The 27072-nt window shown below is 41.6% G+C and overlaps 2 protein-coding genes and 1 pseudogene across 3 annotated transcripts in view; 1 reads left to right on the top strand and 2 right to left on the bottom strand.

Moving 5' to 3' along the window:
* Positions 1–27072, top strand: part of LRCH2 (leucine rich repeats and calponin homology domain containing 2) — a 129222-nt gene that overhangs the window by 20834 nt on the left and 81316 nt on the right. The window contains exon 2 of the mRNA XM_001102903.5: positions 25621–25765. Within this exon, the coding sequence (XP_001102903.1) occupies positions 25621–25765 (145 nt within the window). The remainder of the gene's footprint in view (positions 1–25620; positions 25766–27072) is intronic.
* LOC100423255 (large ribosomal subunit protein eL36 pseudogene) lies at positions 16022–16339 on the bottom strand (annotated as a pseudogene).
* RBMXL3 (RBMX like 3) lies at positions 22113–24523 on the bottom strand. 2 transcript variants are annotated; one of them, XM_077988449.1, is made up of 2 exons: positions 23542–24523; positions 22113–22701 (listed from the first exon to the last, which is right to left on the bottom strand). In XM_077988449.1, exons 1-2 carry the CDS (start codon positions 24521–24523, stop codon positions 22436–22438), a joined length of 1248 nt encoding a protein of 415 aa, XP_077844575.1. In that variant the 3' UTR covers positions 22113–22435. The 2 variants fall into 2 exon arrangements, with proteins under 2 accessions (XP_077844575.1, XP_077844574.1); XM_077988448.1 differs by having other exon boundaries at positions 22113–24523.

Raw genomic sequence — 27072 nt, 5'->3', positions numbered from 1 at the left:
TAACTTTGAAGCATTTTTTCCCAATGTCTACAAGTTATTTTTTCTCTCTGCTGCACTTGCGGTTAAAATTTTAATTCATGGAGTAGCTTACAAATTCTGTAATCCATACATCTTACTCGTTCAACAAGGTCTCAGTGTTATAGACTGTTCATTATTTTGTCCTGCACAACACCCTTCTAGGGAATACTGAATCAAGAAATCACCTGTCTTTGCAAAGGGCATCTGTTGAAGCAGATGCCAGAGCCATGGGGTTGTCATTTCCCATCAGGCTCCATCCAATATCAGTCTCTAATGTTTCAAAGACACTTTCCATCCTTGCGTCGATAGACAGCTGTGGTGCCTTCTGTTTTCTTGCTGCTTTTGTTTCTAGCCTTAACAGTTCTTTTAGAAAGAAAAATAGATGAAGAATTGCTAACATTTAAGAACATATTAATCAGATTTTATATACTGTAACTGCTCAACTTTGAGTAATAATATTAATAGTTACCAAAGAATAGAGAAAATTTAATTATTTCTTTTTCATGTTAGGAAATAAGTATCTGAGTTGGTTGATTTTATGCACTCTCCTGGAGACATATTTCTGCTATATATTTTTTATGTTACAAGAAATGAATATAATGGTCTAATTTCCATCATTTTATTTTCTATCTTTATGAACATTACCTATCATTATGTACAAATCGACAATTTTCCCTTCATTTCTATTGATTATTTCTTCTAGGGATTTTAGGTTGTTGCAGAATATTTAGTCATTACCAATTGCTCTGAAATAGTGAGGAATTAAGTGATTTTGGCACTATTTAATAGGTAGTAGTGGATTCAGAAATGCAGTTCAGATCCAGTCTAGTGTTCGTCTCCCCTCTTTTTTAGTCAGTGAGACTTCTGTGAACTTTGTGACATACCCCAAGGATGATGCTGTATTGGTCTAGCCACAAGAGCTTTATATTATAGAAACTACAATTTTAGTAGAACTAAATGGAGGTTTTTCTTTTTGCATTCTTTCACTGAAGTGTTACTATCTAAGCAGGAATTATTTGGTGTTGGAGTGGAGTAAGAATTGATATTACCTAGAGTTGGTGTCTGGTTGAGCTTTTGATTTACCCTAACATCTCATGCTTAATTTATAGTTAATGTTTAATGGAATTTTGTCAAATGGATGATAAAGGCTATTAGTCAAGTCAGGATGCTACCTGGCAAATATGGAGAATGAGGCTTGCAAGGTGAGGATCAGAATTTGCTTGCCTCTGTCACAGACTCTGGAAATGCAGGACCACAGATAATTTGATATTAAGATATTTGAATATTTTACCTTGCATGTTTTCTGTGGTTAGGCTGCAACTTCTAAGCCCTGCTGGAAAAGGAATGGTAATGTTCAAAGACAGTTCACCATGGCTTCGTATTTCTGCACATCTTACAAGTGAGGCACTAACTGCCCTGTGTTCTGAACTGTATTTTCAATGATGTTGGTACAGTGAACAACTTTGCAAGATAAACATACTGTTTGCCTTCAGAACAAAGTGCAGACTGGATGCAGTGGCTCATACCTGTAATCCCAACACTTTAGGAGGCCAAGGCAGGAGGATTGCTTGAGCCCAGGAATTTGAGACCAGCCTGGGCAACATAGCAAGACCCTGTCCCCCTGACCTTTTTTTTTTTTTTTTTTTTTTTTTTTTCTTTTTTTTGAGACAGTGTCTTGCTCTGTTTCCCAGGCTGGAGTGCAGTGGCACACATGGCTCACCACAGCCTCAACCTCCTCAGGCTCAGGTGATCCTCCTGCCTCAGCCTCCCAAGTAGCTGGGACTATAGGTCCATGCCACCACACCCAGCTATTTTTTTGTATTTTTTGTAGAAATGGGGTTTTGCCATGTTGCCCAGGCTGGTCTCAAGCTCCTAGACTCAAGCAATATACCCTCCTCGGCCTCCCAAAGTGTTGGGATTATAGATATGAGCCACTGCTCCCGGCCAGGACCCTGTTTCTTAAAAAAATAGCCAAGCATGGTGGTGCATGCTTGTAGTCCCAGCTACTTAGGAGGCTGAGGCAATAGGACCGCTTTAGTCTGGGAGGTCAAGGCTACAGTGAGCTGTGATCTCACCACTGCACTCCAGCTTGGGCGACAAAGCAAGATACTTTCTTAAAAAGCAAACAAATAAAACAAAAACAAACCAAAGCAAAGGCAGGATGAATTAGATAGTATTTCTCTCCAAAAGCAAAAGACAATCATGCTTAATTAAGTCCAATAAAATAAAGATAATGTCTCCCTTAGAACAAAAGGCAGGCATGCTTACTATGATAAAAGATTTGGGTTCCCTCAGCTCAGGTTCCTTTCCTATAATGTGATAATATTGCATGTGTATGCATCCATCTGGGCCTATCAATGTTGCCCCTATGCGATTTTGGGGAGTAAGGGGAACTGAGCCGAATATGCTGTTCATGCCACTTGCTGTGTTGTGAGCAATAAAGGGCTCTGTCTCTCACACAGGAGTCTCATGTCTTCTGCTAGCATCTATACAACAGTGTTAGGCTAACATACTGGCTTACAAGTAGGGTAAAATCTGACCCTTCAGAGTTCTTGACAGGTACTCAGCACAATGATTTTGTCTATAAGATGTTATCCTCCTTTAGACAAAATTTATTTGACTAATTTTATTTAATTCTTGTTTATTGAATTGGTTAAAAATATTGAAAAAGTAATAACAGCCCATCTCTTTAAGTATCCGAGAAAGCTGTGTGTCATCTCAGATGAAACAATTTTGAATTGGTAAATTAGGAACAGCTGAGGGCTTTATAATCGTGTTCGTTATTGTCTGAAACAAAAATTGAACCTAGCAGTAAGATTTACATTCTGCCTCCTATTGCAAGAAGCAATCTTGGTGGTGTGTGTGGATATTGTTAGGAGATTTAGAATTCTTCAGACCCTGGTTTGTGGTTGCAGTGGGACAGAATATTTGAGATGTGGGACAGAAGGTTGCGGTAGTGTGTTAGAGGACTGGAAAATCACACATAGAACATAGACTTTGAAGACACATGAGTTTGGAATCCCAGCGCTGTCAGTTATTACTAGTTTTTAATTTTTTTTTAGCTTTGGGAAGGCATGTCATTGAGTGTACCGTTGCTTCATATGTGTATTAGTCTGTTTTCATGCTGCTGATAAAGACATACCCGAGACTGGGCAATTTACAAAAGAAAGAAATTTGTTGGACTTACAGTTCCACGTGGCTGGGGAGGCTTCACAATCGTGGCAGAAGGTGAAAGGCACTTCTCACATGGTGGTAGACAAGAGAACAGAGCTTGTGCAGGGAACCTCCCCTTTTTAAAACCATCAGATCTCATGAAACTTACTATCATGAGAACAGCACAGGAAAGACCTGCCCCTATGATTCAATTATTTTCCATCAGTTCCCTCCCACAACACATGGGAATTCAAGATGAGAGTTGAGTGAGAACACAGCCAAACCATATAATTCTGCCCTTGACCCCTCTCAAATCTCATGTCCTCACATTTCAAAACCAATCATACCTTCCCAACAGTCACACAAAGTCTTAACTCATTTCAGTATTGACTCAAAAGTCCACAGTCCAAAGTCTCATCTGAGACAAGGCAAGACCCTTTTGGCTATGAGCCTGTAAAATCAAAAGCGAGTGAGTTACTTCCTAGATACAATGAGGATACAGGCATCTGGTAAATACAACCATTCCAAATGGGAGAATTTGGCCAAAATGAAGGGGCTACAGGCCCTGTGCAAGTTTGAAATCCAGTGGGGGAGTCAAATCTTGAAGTTCCAAAATGATCTCCTTTGACTCCATGTCTCACATCCAGGTCACGCTGATGCAAGAGGTGGGTTCCTATGGTCTTGGGCAGCTCTGCCCCTGTGGCTTAGCAGGGTACAGCCTCCCTCCTGGCTGCTTTCATAAGCTGGCACCGGGTGTCTGTGGCTTTTCCAGGTGCACGGTGCAAGCTGTCAGTGGATCTACCGTTGTGGGGTCTGGAGAACGGTGGCCCTCTTCTCATAGTTCCACTAGGCAGTGCCCCAGTGGGGACTTTGTGTGGAGGGTCTGACCCCACATTTCCTTTCTGCACTGCCCTAGCAGAGGTTCTCCATGAGGTCCCCACCCCTGCAGCAACGTTCTGCCTGGACATACAGGCATTTCCATACATTCTCTGAAATCTAGGTAGAGGTTCCCAAACCTCAATTCTTGACTTCTGTGCACCCGCAGGCTCAGCACCACATGGAAGCTGCCATGACTTGGGGCTTGCACCCTCTGAAGCCACGGCCCAAGCTGTACCTTGGCCCCTTATAGTCATGCCTGGAGTGGCTGGGACACAGGGCAACAAGTCCCTAGCCTGCACACCGTACAGGGACCCTGGGCCTGGCCCACGAAGCCATTTTTTCATCCTAGGCTTTCAGACCTGTGATGGGATGGGCTGCTGTGAAGACCTCTGACATGCCCTGGAGACATCTTCCCCATTTGCTTGGGGATTAACATTCGGGTCCTGGATACTTATGCAAATTTCTGCAGCCAGCTTGAATTTCTCCTCAGAAAATGGGATTTTCTTTTCTATCACATTGTCAGGGTGCAAATTTTCCAAACTTGTATGCTGTTTCCCTTTTAAAACTGAGTGCTTTTAATGGCACCCAAGTCACCTCTTGAATGCTTTGCTGCCTAGAAATTTCTTCCACCAGATACTCTAAATCATCTCTCTCAAGTTCAAAGTTCCACAAATCTCTCGGGCAGGGGCAAAATGCCACCAGTCTCTTTGCTAAAACATAACAAGAGTGTCACCTTTGCTCCAGTTCCCAACAAGTTCCTCATCTCCATCTGAGATCACCTCAGCCTGGATTTCATTGTCCATATCATTATTAGCATTTTGTTCAAAACCATTCAACAAGTTTCTAGGGAGTTCCAAACTTTCCCACATTTTCCTGTCTTCTTCTGAGCCCTCCAAACTGTTCCAACTTCTGCCTGTTACCCAGTTCCAGAGTCACTTCCACATTTTTGGGTATCTTTTCAGCAGTGCCCCACTCTGCTGGTACCAATTTACTGTATTCATCCATTTTCATGCTGCAGGTAAAGACATACCCGAGACTGGGCAATTTACAAAAGAAAGAGGTTTATTGGACTTAAACAGTTCCATGTGGCTGAGGAGACCTCACAATCATGGTGGAAGGTAAAAGGCACATCTCACATGGTGGCAGACAAGAGAATAGAGCTTGTGCAGGGAACCTCCCCTTTTTAAAACCATCAGATCTTGTGAGACTTACTCACTATCATAAGAACAGCATGGGCAAGACTTGCCCCTAGGATTCAATTAACTCCCACCGGGTCCCTCCCACAACATGTGGGAATTCAAGATGAGATTTTGGTGGGGACATGGCCAAACCATATCAACATGTTAAATGAGAAACAGTAACTACCTTACAAAATTGTTAAAAGGATTAGAAATAATCTATGCAAAGTGCATGGTATTGTGATCTAGCATATAGGGTGTCTGTGTATAATATTTCCCTCAATTCCACTTAGGTTATTCTTGATGTGAATTTAGAGTTCTGATTTCAAGTTATTTCTCCATTAACTCCCATGTTCCTTCAAGCAGACAATTCTATGGTGATTACTGTAACGATGAAGATGTGTTCAAACAGCACACTTCATTATTAGGAATTTTATCAGAGGTAAAAATCACATGGCCCTCTCCTTAATGTGTCTGTTTAATTTCCCTCTGCTTTCCTCTTATAAGGATACATGTGATGGCATTTTTAGGGCCAGAGGTAAAAGTGTGTCAGGCTTTCAAATATTACCTAGGATTTTTTTAAAAAGGAGAGACTATGGTAATCTATATTATTAAACAGCACTTAAACTCAAGTTTAACAATTTGTGCAAAAAACTCTCTCTACCCATTTGTACACTGAATACGATAAGACTATAATTAGTACAGTATAATAGTATAATTTCTGAAAGTCATTTTGTATATTTGGAAGAAATGGTAGCCAGTGGGCCAGGAATTTCAATGGGCAGCAAGCAGATAGACCAATCTGTGGCTCTGTGGGTGCAGCTTGGGAGACAGCAAACAGATTTCTATTCCATCTGACTCCTCTCCTTCTCTAGTTCCTTGGTCTCTCAAGCTCAAGAGTGATACAGAACATAATTTAGATTGGGTTACTTAAGATTATTGACCAAGGTCTCTAATAGACTCCCAGCAGTTTTACAAGGAATGTCTTGAAGGAAGGTGGGAAACAGTACATAGCAATCTGTCTACTGTTGATTTACTGCCAATACTGGATTTTATGATTAAAAATGAGACAAGAAAAACAGCTCAGTGGTTATAAAGGTGCTTATCCCTTTGGATACTAATTAACTGAGGTATCGATACTGCACAAGAAAAAAATACACAGCTATATAATTAAAAATATTTACAATCATTCTCTTATTAATTCCAATAAACTATCATTATGGTGTGTATTAGTTTCTTGTGCCTGCCATAACAAATTATCACAAACTTAATGATTTAAAAAACAAATTTAGTCACTCACAGGTTTGGAGACTGGAAGTTAGAAGCGAATTTAATTGAGCTAAAATCAAGGTTTTGGCAGGGCTGCACTCTCTATGAGGAGGCTCTAGGGGAGAATCCATTCTTTGCCTCTTCTAGCTTCTGATGGCTACTGGCATTGTGTGGCAGAATTATTCCAGTGGCTCCCTCCTTCTCCACGTGGCCCCCTCTTCATTCTGTGTAGTTTACCCGCTGCTTTCCTCTTACAAGGATACATGTGATGGCATTTAGAGTCCACATGGATGATGCAGGCTAATCTCATCACAAGATTCTTAATTACGTCTGTAAAAACTTTAGCATATAAGATAACACTTACAGGTTCCAGAATTAGGATCTGATATCTTCAGCCTACGATAGGAAGATAAATACACGTTTTAATGTCCTTTTTTATGTGGAAAAGGTGAAACATTTTTATAATTTTATAATTGTCTTTTCCCAAGTGCTGTTTGTTGCCTAAGAAAGTAGGCTTTGAAATTGTTGTGAAGTGAATCTTCCATGGAGGAATAAATGACCAGTTTTCCAATTTTTATTTATTTTTATTTTTTGAAAAAGACAGGGTCTCACTCTGTCACCCAGGCATGAGTGCAGTGGCATGATCATGGCTCACTGCAGCCTCAACCTCCTGGGCTCAAACCATCCTCCCACCTTAAGAGTAGCTGGAACTACAGGCATGCACCAAGCCCAGCTACTTTTTGTATGTTTTTGTAAAGATAGCGTTTTGCCATATTGCCCAGGCTGGTCTGGAACACTTGGGCTCAAATGATCCCCCAACCTGGCCCTCCCAAAGTGTTGGGATTACAGGCATGTAATCCCAACAGGCCACCAACTACACCCAGCTGGTTTTTTCCCCCAATTTTTAGGTGGAATTTTTATTTATTTAATTTTTTTGCTGGAACTCAATTAAAATACCAGTTTTGCATGTATTTCTCAATTATTTGTTCATTATTAGTCATATTTTTCTAGTTGCCCTAGTGTACATGTTAAGTGATTTTTAATGTTTAAAAAGCTCCTTTATTGTATATCACAAGATAAACATTTTAAATCAGTTTAAATTTTATTCATTATAGTGATATAAAAGTTAATCTTCACTTTTTTGATGGAAAATATGAGATGCTGTTAGTTTGAGATAGTTCAAGAAATTAAGACACAAATAGTTTTGTGTTATTTCCCATCTTTCTTTCCATGGTTGTATTTTTTTGGCACTGTTACTGTATTTACTCAGTACTTTAAAAAGGACGTTCATAATGATTTAAAATCTGAAACACCTAAGAATTAGATTTTGCCGAGACCAGCTCGGTTGTGCAGACCTTAAACCAGTGGCACTAGAGGAATTGAAGACACACACACAGAAATATAGAGTGTGGAGTGGGAAATCAGGGGTCTTACAACCTTCAGAGCTGAGAACCTTGAACAGAGATTTACCTGTATATTTATTGACAGCAAGCCAGTGATAAGCATTGTTTCTATAGATTATAGATTAGCTAAAAGTATTCCTTGCAGGAAACAAAGGGATGGACTGAAATAAAGGGATGGGTCTGACTAGTTATCTGTGGTAGGAGCATCTCCTTAAGGCACAGATCGCTCATGCTATTGTTTGTGGTTCAGGAACACCTTTAAGTGGTTTTCCACCCTGGGTGGGCCAGGTATTCCTTGCCCTCATTTCGGCAAGCCCACAACCTTCCAGCGTGGGCTTCATGGCCATCACGAACATGTCACAGTGCCGCAGAGATTTTGTTAATGGCCAGTTTTGGGGCCAGTTCATGGCCAGATTTGGGGGCCTGTTCCCAACAAGATTTATTATTATTTATTTGATTTAACTCCATTAAATAAGAATAATAATTATAATTTTAAATGGTATTTAGTAAATAAATACATGGAATCATCCAGAAAATAGTTTATGAATGCACATTTAATTAAATTCCCTAAGGGAGCTTATAATGTTACTTTGTAATTTAACTAAATAATCTTTTATTTGAAGGGGAATGAACATAAAAGATTATGAAAAATGTGTAGATTAGTAATGTCTTGATATTATTTAAATCATTAAATTATTCTTGTTATTAATACTGATGATTTAGTATTTTTTTCTGTCCCTTTTTTGTAGTTTATTTGCTTTTTTCATATGTTATTTTTTCAGAAGTTTTAGGTTTACAAAAAAATTGAGCAGATAGTACAGTTACCCCATACTCCTTTTCTCCAGCTCATAGTTTTCCTATTTTTAGCATCTTATATTTTTGTAATGTGTTTTTACAATTAACGAACCAATATATGGTACACTTGATGATTACGAAAATTGATGAAGCTATACTTTATTATTAAAGTCTATACATTAGGGTTCAGTCTTTGTGTTGTATAGTTGTATGTGTTTTGACAAATGCATGTGTCATGTATGCATCATCACAGTATCACATAGAAGAGTGTAACTGCCCTGAAAATTCTGTGTTCCATGTATTAATCACTCTTTGATATGGTTTAGCTCTGGGTCCCCACCCAAATCTCATATTGAATTGTAACCACCATGTGTTGGGGTAGGGACCTGGTAGGAGGTGATTGGATCATGAGAGTGGTTTCCCCAATACTGTTCTCATGATAGTGAGTTCTTATGAGATCTGATGGTTTATAAGTGTGTAGCATTCTCCTCCTGCCCTCTGCCTTGTGAAGAAGGTGCTTGCTTCTTCTTCACCTTCTGCCATGATTGTGTTTCCTAAGGCCTCCCCAGCCATGCAGAACTGTGTGTCAATTAAACCTCTTTTCGTTATAAATTACCCATTCTCAAGTGGTTTTATATCACAGCGTGAGAATGGACTAATACAGAAAATTGTTACTAAAGAAGTGGGGCATTGCTATAAAGATACTTGAAAATATGGAAGCAACTTTGGAACTGGGTAATTGGCAGAAGTTGGAACAGTTTGGAGGGCTCAGAAGAAGACAGGAATATGATGTGGGAAAATTTGGAACTCCCTAGAGACTTGTTGAATTGTTATGACTAAAATGTGATAGTGATGTGGACAATGAAATCCAGGCTGAGGTCGTCTCAGATGGAGATGAGGAACTTACTGGGAACTGAAGTAAAGGTCACTCTTGCTGTGCTTTAACAAGGAGACTGATGGCATTTTGTTCCCGCCCTAGAGATCTGTGGAACTTTGAACTTAAGAGACATGATTTAGGGTATCTGGCAGAAGAAATTTCTAAGTAGAAAAGCATTCAAGATGTGACCTGGCTGTTTCTGAAAGTGTTCAGTCATATGCATTCACAAAGAGGTGGTCTGACATTGGAACTTAATGTTTAAAAGGGAAGAAAAGCATAAAAGTTTGGAAAATTTAAAGCCTATATGATGGAAAAGAAAAACCGATTTACTGGGAAGTAATTCAAGCCTGCTGCAGAAATTTGCATAAGTAAAAAGGAGCCAAATGTTAATTGTCAAAATCATGGGGAAAATGTCTCCAGGGCATTTCAGAGATCTTCACAACAGCCCTTCCCATCACAGGCCTGGAGGCCTAGGAGGGAAAAATGGTTTCACGAGCTGGGCCCAGGGCCCTACTGCTCTGTGCAGCCTCATGACATGGTGCTCTGTGTCCCAGCCACTCCAGCTTCAGCTGTGGTTAAAAGGGGTCAAGGCACAGCTCATAATGTTGCCTCAGAGGGTGCAAGCCTCAAGCCTTGACGGCCTCCACACGGTGTTCAGCCTGTGGGTGCTTAGAAGACAGGAACTGGGGTTTGGGAACCTCTGCCTAGATTTCAGAAGCTGTATGGTAATGTCTGAATGTCCAGGAAGAAGTCTGCTGCAGGGCGAGAGCCCTCATGGGTAACCTCTACTAGGACAGTGTAGAGGGGAAATGTGGGGTTGGAGACTCACACAGAGTCCCCATTGGGGCACTGCCTAGTGAAGCTGTGAGAAGATGGCCACTATCCTCCATACCTCCAGACTGACAGCTTGTACCAAGCACTTGGAAAAGCTGCAAGCACTCAATGCTGGCCCCTGAAACTAGCCATGGGGCTATACCCTGAAGACCCACAAGGGTAGAGCTATGCAAGGCCTTGGGAACCCACCCCTTCCATCAGTGTACCCTGGATGTGAGACATGGAGTCAAAGGAGATTATTTTGGAACTTTAAGTTTTAATGACTTCCTCATTGTATTTTGGACTTGCACGGGGCCTGAGGCCCTTTCATTTTGGCCAATTTCTCTCATTTGGAACGTGTGTATTTATACAATGCCTGTACTCCCATTGTATATAGGAAGTAACTAACTTGCTTTTGATTTTACAGACTCATAGGCAGAATGGGACTTGCCTTGTCTCAGATGAGACTTTGGAGTTGGACTTTTGACTTAATGCTGGAATTGGTTAAGACATTTGGGGACTGTTGAGGTGGAATAATTGTATTTTGCAGTGTGATAAGGAAATGAGATTTGGGAAGGGCTGTGACAGAATGATATGGTTTAGCTCTGTGTCCCCACTCAGGTCTCATATCGAATTGTAATCACCATGTGTCAGGGGAGGGACCTGGTGAGAAGTGATTGGGTCATGGGACTGGTTTCCCTCATGCTTCTCTCATGGTAGTGAGTGAGTTCTTACAATATCTGATGGTTTATAATTGTGTAGCGGTTCCCCTGCCCTGCCCCCCATCTTGTGAAGAAGGTGCTTGCTCTTCCTTTGCCTTCTGCCGTGATTGTAAGTTTCCTGAGGCCTGCAAGCTATGTGGACTGTGAGTCAATTAAACCTCTTTTCTTTATAAATTACTCAGTTTCTGGTAGTTCTTTATAGCAGTGTGAAAATGGACTAATACTCTCTTCCTCTTCCCTTATTCCCTCTTTTCCTCCCAAATCCATGGCAACCATTGATCTTTCTACTATCACCATAGTTTTACCCTTCCCAGAATGATATTTACTAGGAATCCTAGCATATGTAGACATTTCAGACTAGCTTCTTTCAAGAAGCAATATATGTTAAGGTCTCTCCATGTCTTTTCATGGCTTGAAAGCTCATTTCCTGGAAGCGATTCCATTGTATGGATATTCCACAGTTTATTCATTCACCTATTGAAAGATGCGTCTTGTTTGTTTCTAAATTTTGGCAATTATGAATAAGGCTGCTATAATTGTTAGTGTGAAGACTTCGTGTAGACATTAGTTTTGAACTGATTTGAGTAAATACCCAGGCTTGCAATTGCTGAATTAAGACCATATTTATCTTTGTAAACGCATACCAGACTGTTTTCCAGTGTGGCTGTTCTTTTTTTTTTTCATTAAAAATTTATTTATATAATTTATGGGGTACAAGTGCGAATTTATTGCATGCATAGTAGTCCAGTTAGGGGATTCAGAGAATCTGTCACCCAAATAACATACATTGTACCCATTAGGTGATTTATTATTATATACCCCTCTCCCACTCTGTCACCCTTCTGAGTCTCCATTGTCTATCACTCTGCTCTCTTTATCTATGTATACACCATTTTTTAGCATTCACTAAAAAATGAGTGAGTGAGAACATGTGATATTTGTCTTTCTGTGTCTGGTTTGTTTCACTTAAGATAATGACCTTCAGTTCTATCCATGTTGTTGCAAAAGACCAATGCTTTGGCTATTTGGACTCTTTTTTGGTTCTATATGAATTTTATGATTTTTTTTTCTAATTCTGTGAAAAAAATGGTGTTGGTATTTTGGTAGGGATTGCATTGAACCTGTAGATTGCTTTGGGTAGTATGGTCATTTTAACAATATTAATTCTTCTGATCCATGAGCATGAGATATCTTTCCATTTGTTTTTGTCATCTTCAATTTCTTTCATCTGTGTTTTATAGTTTTCCTTGTAGAGATCTTTCACCTCTTTGGTTAAATTTATTCCTAGGTATTTTATTTTTTTGGTAGGTATGGTAAATAGGATTGACTTCTTGATTTCATTCTCAGTGAGATCATTATTGGTATATAGAAATGCTACTGTGTTTTATATGTTAATTTTTGTATCCTGAAACTTTATCAAATCTAAGAGTTTTTTTGGTGGAGTCTTTAGGGTTTTCTAGATATAAGATCATATCGTCAGCAATCAGCAATACTTTGACTTCCTTCTTTCTGATTTGGATGTGTTTTATTTCTTTCTCTTGCCCAGTTGCTCTGGCTAGGACTTTCAGTACTATATTCAATAACAGTGGTGAAAGTGGGCATCTTTGTCTTGTTGTAGATCTTAGAGGGAAGGCCTTCAGCTTTTCCCCATTCAGTATGATATGTGGGTTTGTCGTATGGTATGTGGGTTGTAGGTATGATATGTGTGTTTGTTGTATATGGCCTTTATTTTTTTGAGGTATGTTCCTTCTATGCCTCGTTTGTTGAGGGGTTTTATCATGACCGGAAGCTTAATTTTATCAAATGCTTTTTCTGCATCTATTGAGATGATCATATGTTTTTTGTCCTTAATTCTGTTTATGTGATATATCACATTTATTAATTTGCATATACTCAACCATCTTTCTATCCTTGGTGTAAAACCCACTTGGTCATGGTGTATGATATGGTTTGGCTCTGTGTCCCCACCAAAATCTCATCTTATAGCTGCCATAATTCCCACGTATTGTGGAAGGGATCCGGTGGGAGATGGTTGAATCATGGGGGTGGGTCATTCCCGTGCTGTTCTTGTGACAGTGAATGAGTCTCATGACATCTGATGGTTTCAAAAATGGGAGTTTCCCTACACAAGCTCTTTGTCTGCTATCATTCATGTAAGATGTGACTTGCTCCTCCTTGCCTTCCACCATGATTGTGAGGCCTCCCCAGCCATGTGGAACTGTAAGTCCTATAAACCTCTTTCTTTTGTAAATTGCCTAGTCTCAGGTATGTCTTTATCAGCAGCATGAGAATGAACTGATACAGTGCATTATCTTTTTGATGTCCTGTATTCAATTTACTAGTATTTTGTTGAGGATTCTTGCATGAATGTTCATCAGGGATGTTGGTCTGCTGTTTGCCTTTTTTGGTTGTTGTGTCCTTGTCCAGTTTTGGTATTAGGGTGATAGCGACCTCATGGAATGAATTAGGGAGAATACTCTCCTCTTCAATTTTTTGGAACAGTTTCAGGAGGAGTGGTATTACTTCTTTTTATATTTGATAGAATTTGGCTGTGAATCCCTCAGCCAAGCTCCGTCAACAATCCCTGAGCTTGTCTTTGTCGGGAATTTTTTTTTTTTTTTACTACTGATTCAATGTTGCTGTTCATTATTGGCCTGTTTAGATTTTCTATTTCTTCCTTGTTCAATCTTGGTAGGTTGTGTGTTTCCAGGAATTTATCTCTTTCCTTTAGGTTTTCTTGTTTGTGAGTATATAGTTGTTCATAATAGTTTCTGATGTTCTATTGTGTTTCTGTGGTATCAGTTGTAATGTTTCCTTTTTTATTTCTCATTGTGTTTATTTGATTCATCTCTCTTCTAGGTTAGTCTAGCTACTGGTTTATCAGTTTTATTTATCTTTTTGCAGAATCAACTGTTTTTTTTAATACTTTGTATCTTTTTTTGGTCTCTATTTCATTTCATTTCATTTCATTCATACTGTGATCTTTGTTATTTCAAATTCTGCTAGTTTTGAGTGTGGTTTGTTCTTGATTTTCTAGTTTTTTGAGATGCACTGTTAGGTTGATAATTTATAATCTTTTTTTTAAATAATAGGCATTTAATGCTATAAATTTCCCTCTTACCACTGCTTTTGCTATGTCCCACAGGTTTTGGTTTGTTGTGTTTACATTTTCATTTGTTTCAAAAAATTTTTAATCTTTTGTATTAATTTCTTCTTTGATCCAGTGATTGTTCAGGAGCTTGTGTAATATCCATGTGTTTGTATAGTTTCTGAAGTTCCTTTTTGTATTGATTTCTATCCACTGTGGTATGAGAAAATAATTGGGCCGGGCGCGGTGGCTCAAGCCTGTAATCCCAGCACTTTGGGAGGCTGAGGCGGGCGGATCACAAGGTCAGGAGATCGAGACCACAGTGAAACCCCGTCTCTACTAAAAATACAAAAAATTAGCCGGGCGCAGTGGCGGGCGCCTGTAGTCCCAGCTACTCAGGAGGCTGAGGCAGGAGAATGGCGGGAACCCGGGAGGCGGAGCTTGCAGTGAGCCGAGATCGCGCCACTGCACTCCAGCCTGGGCAACAGCGTGAGACTCCGTCTCAAAAAAAAAAAAAAGAAAATAATTGATAGGATTTCATTTTTAAACATTTGTTGATACTTGCTTTATGGCCTAACATGTGATTTATCTTGGAGAATGTTCCATGCGCTCATTGAAAGAGTGTATATTCTGCAGTTGTTGGGCAGAATATTCTGTAAATTTGTTAGGTCCGTTTGGTGTAAAGTCCAATTTACATCTAATGTTTCTTTGTTGGTTTCCTGTCTAGATGATCAGTCTGATGCTGTTAGTGGTGCATTGAAGTCTCCCACCGTTATTGTATCTCTCTCTCTCTTTAGGCCTAGTGATATTTGTTTTATGGATCTGGGTGCTCCAGTGCTGGGTGCATATAAATTTAAAATTGTTATAACCTCTTGCCAAATTGATCCCTTTATTATAGAATGACGTTCTTTGTCTTTTTTTAACCGTCTTTTATTTAATATCTGATTTAATTGATGCAAGTACAGCTAGGGCTGCTCACTTTTGGAATTTGTTTGTGTGGACTGTCTTTCTACTCCTTTACTTTTGGTCTATATGTGTCTTTACAAGTAATGTGAGTTTCTCGTAAGCATCATATAGTTGGATTATATTTTTAAAATCTATTTTGCCAATCTGTATCTTTTAAAGGGCATTTAATTCATTTATTTTCAAGGTTTATATTGATATGTGAGGGTTTGTTCTTGTCATATTGTTAATCATTTTCCAGTTTTATAAATTCTCTGTTTTTTTCTTGGAATGTTTGTCTTTGTGGTTTGGTGGAATTCTGTAGTGGTGCCATTTGATTTCTTTTTCTTCCTCCTTTGTGTGATTGCTTTACCAGTGAGTTTTATGCTTTTGTGTGTTTTCATGATGATGAATATCACTTTTACTTCCAAGTTTAGGACTTCTTTGAGCATTTCTTGTAGGGCCAGTTTAGTAGCGATGAATTCCTCAGTATTTGCATGTTTGGGAAAGACTTCATTTCTTCTTATTTATGAAGCTTATTGCTGGATATTGAGTTCTTGGCTGACAGTCTTTTTTTTTTTTTTTTTTTTTTATCAGCACTTTTAATATGTCATTCCCTTCTCTTCTGGCTTTTCAGGTTTCTGGTGAGAAGTCTCATGTTAGTCTCATGGAGTTTCCTTATGTAGGTGATTTTTTTTTTATTTCAGTACTTTTAATATGTCATTCCCTTCTCTTCTGGCTTTTAAGGGTTCTGGTGAGAAGTCTCATGTTAGTCTCATGGAGTTTCCTTATGTAGGTGATAGGGTGCTTTTCTCTTGATGATTTTATTTTATTTTTTTCTGTCAAGCTGTTCTTTATCTCAGGAAGAGGGCAGGGCAGGGGGCTCAGTCTTTCTTAGCAGTAATTTTCCTCATGGTGGCCAGGACATTGCTCAGCTCCTCTCGTTTCCTCTTGGTGAGGATGTGTGTCCCCACCCTTTTCTTGATGAACTTGAGGGCCTGTTTGTCCTTGGAGACCTTCAGTAACTCCTTGATTCGCCGCTCGTATGGGGTGAAGCCACACACCTCTCGGGTCATGCTCCGCACACACTTGGTATGTTTGGTCAGGCGCCCGAGGCTACGACTGTGTCTGGGCTTGCTCACATTCTTGGTCACCTTGTGGCCTTTGTTGAGGCCCGCAACCATAGTGTAGCACAGAGCCATTGCTGCTGCTCTCCAGTGGTGGCTGTGGTTAAAGGCTGTCTTGCTGATTTTAGAATTCTTTTTACGTTAGACAATCTGATTATAATATGCTGTGGCAAACTCCTTTTTGCATTGTGTTTTCCTTGGGATCACTGAGTCTCCTGTGTCTGGATGTCTAAATCTTGCTATACTTGGAAAAGTTTCATTTCTTATTTTGTTAAATAGGCTTTCTAAGCCTTTTAATCTCTCATCTCTCTCAGGAATACCAATAATTTGTAAGTTTGGTCATTTTATGTAGTCTCAAATGGTACATGTATACCTGTGTAGCAAACCTGCATGTTCTCCATGTGGATCCCAGAACTTAAAGTCTAATAAAAAAATAAATAAATGAAAGTAATAAGCAAGTTCAAAAAAAAAAAAGAAAAAAGCTTTGTTTATTCTTTTTCTTTATTTCTGTCTGACTGGATTATTTCAAAAGACCTGTCTTCAAGTTCTGAAATTCTTTCTTCTGCTTGATCTAGTATTTCAAATGTATTTTGTATTTCCTTCAATGAATCTTTTAGTTTCAGAATTTGTGTGTGTGTATGTGTGTGTGTGTGTGTGTGTATGTGTGTATGTGTGTGTGTGGGGGGGGGAGAGAGAGACTTGTTCTGTTGCCCAGGCTGGAGTGTAGTGGTATGATCATAGCTCAGTATGACCTCAAACTTTTGGACTCAAGTGATCCTCCTGCCTCAGCTTCCTGAGTAGTTGGGATTTACAAGCATGTGCCAACATGCCTAGCTAATGTTTGTATTTTTAGTAGAGACAGGTTCTCGCTATGTTGCCGAAACTGGTCCTAAACACCTGGGTTCAAGCAGTCCTCTTACCTTGGCCTCCCAAAGTGCTGAGATTATAGGCGTTAGCCACTGTACTCGGCCTTTTTATCTTTTAAAGATATTTATCTCCATGTTAAAAGGTTTTATTTGTATTCTGAATTGATTTTTTGAGTTCTTTGTATTGGTTTTTAGATTTCTCTGGCATCTTATTGAGCTTCTTTAAAATCAGTATTTTGAATTCTTTATCTGGGATTTGAGGATTTTTTTTTCTTTTTTGGTTAGGACCTATTGCTGGAGAATTACTGCATTCATTTGAGGCCATCATATTACCTAGCTTTTTCATGTTTTCTGTATCTTTATGTTGGTTTCTGCTCATCTGGCTTCATAGTTACATCTTCTTTTTTAAAAAATGACTTTCATGTGGATGGGGGACTTTTTTCTTGAAGATGTGACAATGATGTTAGTTGGGTAAGGCCGTCTGGCTTTGCTTTCAGGTGCATGCAGTAGTGAAGACTGTGTATAATTTATATGGCTATCTTCATTGTGGTAATGTGTGGTTCTTGGCGGGGCCTGTGGTGAAGTTGTGCTTGTGACTTGAGTGCCTGATGGGCCCATCATCAGGTTTTAATGGTAGCAGAAGTGTGCCAAGTATGTCTGTCCTTGTGACCTGGGACAGCATATGCTGGCTCCTGTGTTGGCAGTTTCCAGGCAGGCTAATGTTTGGGCATCTGGGTGGCTTTCTCAGATGCCAGTTTTAGTAGCAGTATACCAGGCATATAAGAAGGCTCTCGAGCTCCCGAGCAGCTGGGGTAGTGAGGGTGATAGACGTAGCAGTGGTGGTGAGATGCTCTCCTTGTTCCCTTGCACTGTGCTCTTGTGCTGGAAGTGGTTGCAACAGGCTGTGCAAACTGGCTTCTAGGTCAGAGGTGGTGCTTGCAGGTAAGAGCCAGCTGAGACTGTAGAAGTAGGGTGTTTATGCTCAGTCTCTGTCCCCTAGAAGTGCTCATGTGCCCCAGGTGGTGGATTGGGTTGTGGAACACCCAGAACCTGCCCCCCCCCCCCACCAGTTTGTGTTGGCATAGGGTTAGGGGGGTGAAGCTGGGTGGATCCAGACTGGGCAAGCTTGTACTCAACACCTCCCAATGGCAAGTGCATGCATGAACTATGATGTGGGGGTAGGGCAGGCAGTGTAGTCCTCACGCCTCTGGTGAAATGCTTGGGTGAGAGGTGACTGCTGCTGTGCTGAGGTCGTGCCATAGGTGCCAGGAAGGATGAGACCACTGCTGTCCCTCCCCCATCCCAGCTGTGGCAGCCAACCTGGCTGTTCTGTTAGTATGGCAGTTTGCACCTAGCCCGTAATTCAGCCATGAGCCATAGAAGCCAGCACCCAGCTCAAGACCAAGCCTCTGCAGTAACTCATCCTGCTCAGGATTAGAGCATTGGGAGCCTGGTTCCAGTGCCAGAGACTGCAGCCCATGCCATGTCTGCTTCTTAGTTTTGGTTGTGGGATCCCCATTGATCCCCATTCCTGCTCAAGCCCCTGCTCCACAAGATGCAACCTGATCTTCCCCAATGGCCAAGACTGGTGCTGCAGATTTCCAGGACCACTCATAGTTGCTAAGAGCTAGGATTAAGAATGGCATCTTACTGTGGCTACTTAGTTCTCAGGAATTATGTGGGACCCAGGGCATGTTGCCTCCCTGGAGCTGTTCCTTCTCATAGTCTCCTGGATGCTCCCTAAATCAGATTCAGAATTTGGGTGGGTCAGGGTGCTCTCCTGTGGCCTGAATTGTGTGATTCCCCAGTGGGAAAGTGGACTGCAGAAAGATATTCACTCTCTCTTGTATTGGGGATTCATTGCCAGTTCCCAGCCGGTCTTGACCACACAGGCTGTCTGCTTTCCTTCTCATTCCCAGATTTTGGAGTTTCCTTTCACTTTTTCTGTTGAACCCTGTGTTCCCTGTTGGATAATGTATTCAAAGTGTGATTGTCTGCATACCACTTTGGTTTTTCTAAGTGGATGAGGCATGCTGGAAATGTTTTTAGTCAGCTATCTTGGAAAACAAAGGTCAGCCTCCTGTCACTTTTTGAGCTTCTTTGATCTTTTCATATGGTTACTGTGTTTTCTTATGACCATTATTTTCAGACTTCTCTGCTTGCTGTTTTTTCTCTACTCACTTTCTAACTGTTGGCCTTCCTGATAGCCCATTCTTTGTCCTCTAATTCGATACTCTGATATTAGGTGATGTCCTCCATTTCTGTGATTTAATAGAACTAACCATATTCCTACAACTTTCAAATTTTTTTTTTTGTTTGTTTTTGAGATGGAGTCTCATTCTGTCGCTCAGGCTGGAGTGCAGTGGCACAATCTTGGCTCACTGCAACCTCTGCCTCCCGGGTTCAAGCAATTCTCCTGCCTTAGCCTCCTGAGTAGCTGGAATTACAGGTGCGCACCACCATACCTGGCTAAATTTTGTATTTTTTTTTTTTTTTTTTTTTGAGACGGAGTCTGGCTCTGTCGCCCAGGCTGGAGTGCAGTGGCTGGATCTCAGCTCACTGCAAGCTCCGCTTCCCGGGTTTGCGCCATTCTCCTGCCTCAGCCTCCCGAGTAGCTGGGACTACAGGCGCCCGCCACCTCGCCCGGCTAGTTTTTTGTATTTTTTAGTAGAGACAGGGTTTCTCCGTGTTAGCCAGGATGGTCTCGATCTCCTGACCTCGTGATCCGCCCGTCTCGGCCTCCCAAAGTGCTGGGATTACAGGCTTGAGCCACCGCGCCCGGCCTAAATTTTGTATTTTTAGAAAGAGATGGGGTTTCACCATTGTTGGTCAGGCTGGTCTCGAACTCCTGACCTTGTGATCCGCCCATGTCGGCCTCCCAAAGTGCTGGGATTACAGGCGTGAGCCACTGTGCCTGGCCACAACTTTCAATTTTATATATCTATCCCAGACTTCACTTAGGAGATCAAGATTCATCTGTCTAATGCCCATTTAACAGCCCCTCTTTGAGTCTCTCTCAGATGTCTCGGTTTATACAGATATAAACTTGAACCCTTCATTGCACCTCTGTTTCAAAAAAAAAAAAACAAAAAACAAAGCCAAAACCTCACCAGCAGAAGAAACTACAAAAATCCTGTTACACTCCCACTGTTTATTAGATAATATTATTTTAGCTGTCTAGGCCAGAATCCTGGGTGCCATCCTTGATTCTTTCCTCTCGTTTCTTCCACATACCTAGTTCCTTGCCACTCCCTGTGAGTACTAATTTCAAAATATATTTCAAATTTTATCCACTTTCTCTTATCCCTATTCTTGCAATCTTAATACAAGTTACTATCATCTATCTCTGAGACCACTGTATTATTTATGAGTGCCTAATACTAGGTATTATACAGAATAACAAACTGAGCATAATTTTGTTTTTAGGATTTCAAATTAATTGTAAATACTAATTTTGAACTCCCAGAATTCTGAAGTTACAAGAATAAGAGGTAAAACCCTAAATATAAAAAAAAAATCCTAAACTAAAAACAGTGACTTCATTTTCCTCCCTAATAGAACTGTGTGATGCTTGGGTATCCAGAGGAGGTAAGCCAGAATATTGGGAAACATTTGTTTCTAGTTCAGATTTTGGTTTCTAGTAATTCTATTGTTTTTTAAGTTATTCAGAATTTTATGGTGGGAGGAGGAAGAATAGAAATTAATTTTTATATTATATAAACATAACTTTTTTTTGCCAGTTATATAATTTTACATTAGGTTAAGAGTGAGAATATATATCTATCTCCTCTATATGTATCTCTATATATTACATATGTAGTAATACATATGTTAATGTTCTGAATAAGGAACTTACTATATTGCTAAGTGACTAGGTCTCATCCCTTGGAATGAAGTTGAGCATTATTGATAGGAGGTTGTTTTTATGAGGGCAGACCAGATACTAAATGAGATACATTGAACTAAACTGCATGCTCTTCCTAACAGAGGCACAAAATTTTCTTACGTTTTTAACCAATTAAGTATAATGGGCTAGTGTGAGCAAAGTAAATTTCTATGATAAGGTAACTAACTTGATATTCAGGTAGTTGTTGGGGGTTTGTACCTTTGGGGACATTATTTGTCTGCCATGAATAGAGGTTATTGCTGGCATCTAGTGGGTAGATGCCAGAGATGCTGCTAAGTATCCTACAGTGGCCAGGATAGCCCCCCACAATGGTTATCAGACGTCCACAGTGGTGAGGTTGAGCCAACTCTCTTCTAGAGTATTTGTTTTTCAACCCACTACTGCAGTGTCCTAAGTATTCTTCAAAATTCATTTAACAAATAAACCCTTAATAGAGGAGTAATGGTTGTAACAATTCCATGATTTTATTTTTGTGAAAATTTAAATGAATGGAAGTATATTTGTGTGTACTTGCAATAATTTAGGAGACGAATGAATCAAGGATGAATACCAGGTTTCTGGCTTGAGCAACTCACCAGGAGGATGTTGTTGACATTGAGATGAGAAGAAAAAAAAAAAAATAGAAGTGTGGGAAAAGATCTTCATTTCAGATTTTATACTTGTAGAATTTGAGGTGCCTGAGAGATATCAAGGTGAAGTCCTGAAGATCAGAACATAGGCTTTTAGACATATCCTTAATTTGCAATTCATCAGTATATAAATATAATTTGGACCTAGGATGGATGAAATCACCCAGTAGAGTGTATATCTTTTTTTTTTCATTTACTTTTCAGATTTACTGAGTGAACATAATTTTCTTTTCATAAACATTTGATCTAAATCATTTTTGTTGTTGTTGTTGCTGGTTGTTTGGTTTTTAATACTGGGAACACTGAGATTCAGTTAGAAAGATACCCTGAAATCTGAAATACACCAATCCCTCCCACTCTCCACCCAAAATCTAGTTGGTTTAAATGAGCAGAATGATCCATTTTTCCATTTTAGGTGAGCAGATGTTTATGAAAGATCTTAGAACTGTTTGCCTCATTTATCAGGCAAATTTACAAGCAAAGAAGCCATTAATCGTATTTCAACTTGTAAATAGAAGACGACTAGGACTCAGGTTCATATCTTACACTTTTAACATGAACTGGTTGAAAGAAACATTAACAATTTCAAACTAAAGAAATTTTAAGTTTTTCCTCACAAAAGCATAAAAATGGAGATCTTACCAGGAAATTCTTAAAAGGTAAAAACAACTCTTTCTTATACTAGTCCTTGGGTAGTTTAATATAGAACAGGTTGTTCTTTTTGTTTCTTTGAAAAGGAATTTTTGGTCCCAAGTCTGTTCCTGCTTAGTTAGTATCTGCTCCAGCCTTCCCCTCTCTCCAAGCGGCCTCCTTGACGGCCTCCATCCCTGGGCACCCTGCAGCTCGACCGGCTGTAAGAATCATGCAGGGGAGGGCTGCTCCTTTCCATGGGCAGAGGGAGCCCAAGATCCGGTCTGCCTACCCGATCTCGACCTCTCGAGTAGCTATCGCTCCGGCCGTAACTGTTGCTGGAACTGTTGCGGCCCCCACCGTAGGCGTCGGGCGAGCTGCCCAGGTACTCCTTATAGCGGCCTCCTCCTGCGTAGCGGTCACTCAGGCCATGACTGTTGCTGGAACTGTCGCGGCCCCTGCTGTAGATGTCGGGCGAGTGGCCTCGGTACTCCTCGTAGCTGCCTCCTCCTCCGTAGTGGTCGCTCCGGCCGTAACTGTTGCTGGAACTGTCGTGGCCCCTGCTGCAGGCATCGGTGGAGCGGTCCCCGCTGTGGGCGTTGGACGAGTGGCCCCCAGTGTGAGCCCTGGGATAGCGGCCACCACTGTGGGTGTCAGGCGAGCGGCCCCCGCTGTGGGTGTCCTGCGAGCAGCCTCGGTACTCCTCGTAGTGGTCTCCGCCTCCATAGCATTGGCTCCCGCCGTAAGTGTTGCTGGAACTGTGGCGGCCCCCGCTGTAGGCGGCCTCGGGCGAGCGGCCCCCGCTGTAGGCGGCCTCGGGCGAGCGGCCCCCGCTGTAGGCGGCCTCGGGCGAGCGGCCCCCGCTGTAGGCGGCCTCGGGCGAGCGGCCCCCGCTGTAGGCGGCCTCGGGCGAGCGGCCCCCGCTGTTGGCGGCCTCGGGCGAGCGGCCCCCGCTGTAGGTGGCCTCGGGCGAGCGACCTTGGTACTCCTCGTAGTGGCCTCCTCCTCTGTAGCAGTGGCTCCAGCTGTAACTGTTGCTGGAACTGTCGCAGCCTCTGCTGTAGGGGATGGGCGAGCGGCCCCCGCTGTAGGTGTCAGGGGAAGGGCCTCCATACTCCTCGTAGTGGCCTCTTCCTCCATAGCGGTCGCTCCGGCCGTTGCTGGAACTGTCGCGGCCCCCGCTGTAGGCATCTGGCAAGGTGACGGGCAACGCGTCGGGTGAGCGGCCCCGGTACCCCTCATAGCGGTATCCTCCTCCGTAAGATGGCAGTGTCCCCCGCCCAGGGGTGGCGCCGCACGGGCCTCCGTAGCTCTCGAGGGGCTCTCGGTAGGAGCCTCTGCTGGGATGATCCACGTAGTCACGGTTGCGACCCCTGTAGCTGTTTTGCTTGCCATAGCCTCTCAAGGGACAGTAGTCCCGGACACTGGAGTGGCTATAATAGCGGCGGCTGTACTCTCTGAGCGCGGGGATAAAATCCCCGGGGTCGCGGCACCGGGGCAGTGGCTCCCGGAGCAGTGGGCCTGAGTAGCCCTCTCGCCCCCACATGGCCGGCGCCTTCCCAGGCATACCACCGCCACCAATGCGAGCCAGGCTCGACTGGGGCACAGCCCTCTTGCGGGTTGGGCCGGCCCAGCACTGCAGCTGCACGCTTGAGTAGCCGTCTCGCCCCCACACAGCCGGGGCCTTCCCGCGCATTCCACTGCCAACACTGCGAGCCAGGCTCGACGGCGCGGCCCTCTTGCGGAGTGGGCTGGCCCAGCGCTGTGGTGGTGGCCCACGCTTCCTGGGCATCGGGGCCCTGTAGGGCCACTGGTCAAAATACCCCGCGTAGCCGTGGCCATCATCAGGCCCGCCCCAGGAGTGGGGTCGCTGTGGGCTGCTGCCACACCCACGGGTTCCGTGTGGGAACCTCAAGCAACTGCTGCTGCCGGGGGGCGGCGGCCCCCACCAGCTGCTCTTGAATGCTGGTTTGATGGCCCGGGCCACCTTGATGGCCTTACCATCAAGGTACTTGCCATTCAGATCTCTGGCGGCGGCCTTGGCATCTGCAGGGCTTTCGAAGGTGACGAATGCAAAGCCCCTCGATTTGTTGGTTTCTCGGTCTTTCATCAGGAAAACGTTGATGATGCGGCCATACTTGACAAACTCAGCCTTGAGGGCTTTCTCCTCGGTTTTGAGGTTGAGGCCCCCAACAAAAAGCTTCTCTGGGCGATCCGCTTCCATCATGTCTGCTTTTCGAATGGTGGGTCAGAGGCAGTGGGAGGTGATGAGGCAGCAACTCAGTCGCGGTCTTCCAGCGCTCTCGTAGAGGGCGGCTCCTACCGGTTGGGGGGTGTATGTCTCAAGAAGGAAAAGAGTACCTTAGTCATAGTTCCTGGGAATAACAACGTTTATGATACAGGTAGAGGAAAACCTAGGAAAAGAAAATAAGAAGTAGCCAGAGAGGTAGGAAGAGATCCCAGAAGTGTAGTCTTCTAAGCCAAAGGAAAATAATCTTTCCAGACATATGGAATGGTTATTGATATGGTGGTTGTTGGTAACATTGGTGGATGTGAGAGTGGATAGAAACCAAATTGTAGTGTGTTGAGAAGTCCATGGTAAGTAATACATTTAGTTGTGTTGTAGATTTATGTAAGTTTGGCTGTAAAAGAAGAGGCAGATGGAGGGGGATGTGGGATCGTGGGAGGTATTTTTGTGTTTGCTTTTAAAGAGCAGAGATAATTCTTCATTGGTATTTTAAAAGACAAATCACATATTTGAAATTTAGGTATACTGAAGCATATCAAATACGTTTGGTTAATAGACATGCATTCTGTGAGTTTTTTTTTTTTTTTTTTTTTTTTTTTTTTTTTTTTTTTTTTGAGACAGTCTCGCTCTGTCACCCAGGCTGGAGTGTAGCAGCGTGATCTCAGCTCCCTGCAACCTCCGAGCCTCCTGGGTTCAAGCGATTCTCCTGCCTCATCCTCCTGAGGAGCTGGGATTACAGGGGCCCACCACCACATCCGGCTAATTTTTGTGTTTTTAGTAGAGACAGGGTTTCACCATGTTGGCCAGGCTGGTCTCCAACTCCTTAGCTCAAAAGATCTGCCTGCTTTGGCCTGCCAAAGTGCTGGTATTACAGGTGTGAGCCACCGCGCCCAGCCGTATGAGTGTATTTCTAAATGATGTTTTTTGCCTTCAAGGTATTGATGGATAATATTCTATATTTTAAAGTATTTTAAGTAGCTTAGATTCTAAGTGATTCAGCAAGTGTGAAAATAGTTCTTTTAATTACCATAGATATTGGTATATGTTTAATACTCAGACACTATTTTTTTTTCCAGATCTTTCCAGAAATCGTTTTACAGAAATTCCTTCTGATGTCTGGTTATTTGCACCCCTTGAAACATTAAATTTATATCATAATTGCATCAAAAGCATTCCTGAAGCCATTAAAAATCTGCAGATGTTAACGTACCTTAACATTAGGTAAGGAAACAATTTAAAAATAAATTTTGGTTTTTATTGTCGTTCTAATCCTTTTTTAGTGGCAAAGGAATATGTTTGATTTGGCTGTGTAGCTTAAATTTATCTCAACAGTATCTTATTTGTGTTTTTTATATGTTCACATTATTTTGTAGGCTTTTCTTGAGAGCAGAGCTTTGCAAACTTTAACACACAGGAATTACCTGGGGATCTGTTAGAATGCAGATTGTAATTTCTTAGGTCTGTTGTGGGGCCTGCATTTCTAACAAGCCCCTTGGCAATGCTCATGCCTACCTGCTGGTCCTTAGACCTCAGTTTGAGTAGCAAGGCTTTAGACCATAAATATTTTCCAGAAATTATAGCACCACAATACAGATTTTATATGCATCCTTAGATATGTGCAACAAACAGTACTTGAGTTATTTTTTCTCACTTTTGTGACTTCTTGCTTCTACTTCAAGGATGGTTAGAGAGGGATGAGAATATTGAAAGGTTTGGAAGTGGATGACAGTTCATGTTTATACTTAGTAAGTACTTACCATGTGCTAGGCCGTGTTCCAAACACTTTACCCATATTACGTTATCTAGTTTTCATGACAGCATTTTGAGATAGGTACTGTTGTTATCCCTGCATTACAGATGAGGAAACTGGGTTAAGCTCTTTGTCCAAATTCATAGATATATTCAGCAAGTGGTAGAGCCAAGATTAAAATCAAAGCAGTCTGGCTGTAGAGCTCTCATTCATACATAGCTTTTACCCTATATATATAAAAGAGTGAACACTTACTAAGTATAAGAAAAAACTTTCCCTGCCAAATCAGTAACATTGAATGAAAATTGATATATTGTGACTTAATTTTAGAAATTTTTTCTTTTTTTATTCAGTTGGAAGGGATAATCTCCTCATTAACCAAGTTACTTGTCTAAATTCCCATATGGAGAAGTAGTAAATATAATTAATATACATAAATGATAATGTTCCCTTCTCACTGTGATATATCAATTCTTTTATATGACTCTCCTAGTGGTGTTACCTGACAGTACAAGCTATTTTAACTGAAACCACTTTACACCTTAAAATGTGTGAGGGAGGTTTCCTTCCATAGATGTCAGTCATTTGGGTTGTCCTTTCTCTAAGTAGGTATAAATCTCCTTGGCCTGGCTTAGGAGAGGTTTGAGGAAAATGAGGTGTTTTTAAGTTTTGTCTTTGCTTCTGTTTCATTTTGTTCTTTTGCGGAAAAAGTGATTTGCCAAAAACTGAATTACGTTTCTCTATTAACACATATGGTAATCTTAGTTTTACTAAAATG

Source organism: Macaca mulatta, chromosome X, assembly GCF_049350105.2.
Source record: "Macaca mulatta isolate MMU2019108-1 chromosome X, T2T-MMU8v2.0, whole genome shotgun sequence".
In the NCBI taxonomy this organism is placed as follows: domain Eukaryota; kingdom Metazoa; phylum Chordata; class Mammalia; order Primates; family Cercopithecidae; genus Macaca; species Macaca mulatta.
The sequence above is the reverse complement of the archived record's forward strand: the minus strand, read 5'-3'. Positions and strand labels throughout refer to the sequence as shown.

Excerpts from the sequence above, each read along its gene's own strand:
- RBMXL3 (XM_077988448.1), bottom strand. The coding sequence starts at position 24,523 with ATGATGGAAGCGGATCGCCCAGAGAAGCTTTTTGTTGGGGGCCTCAAC.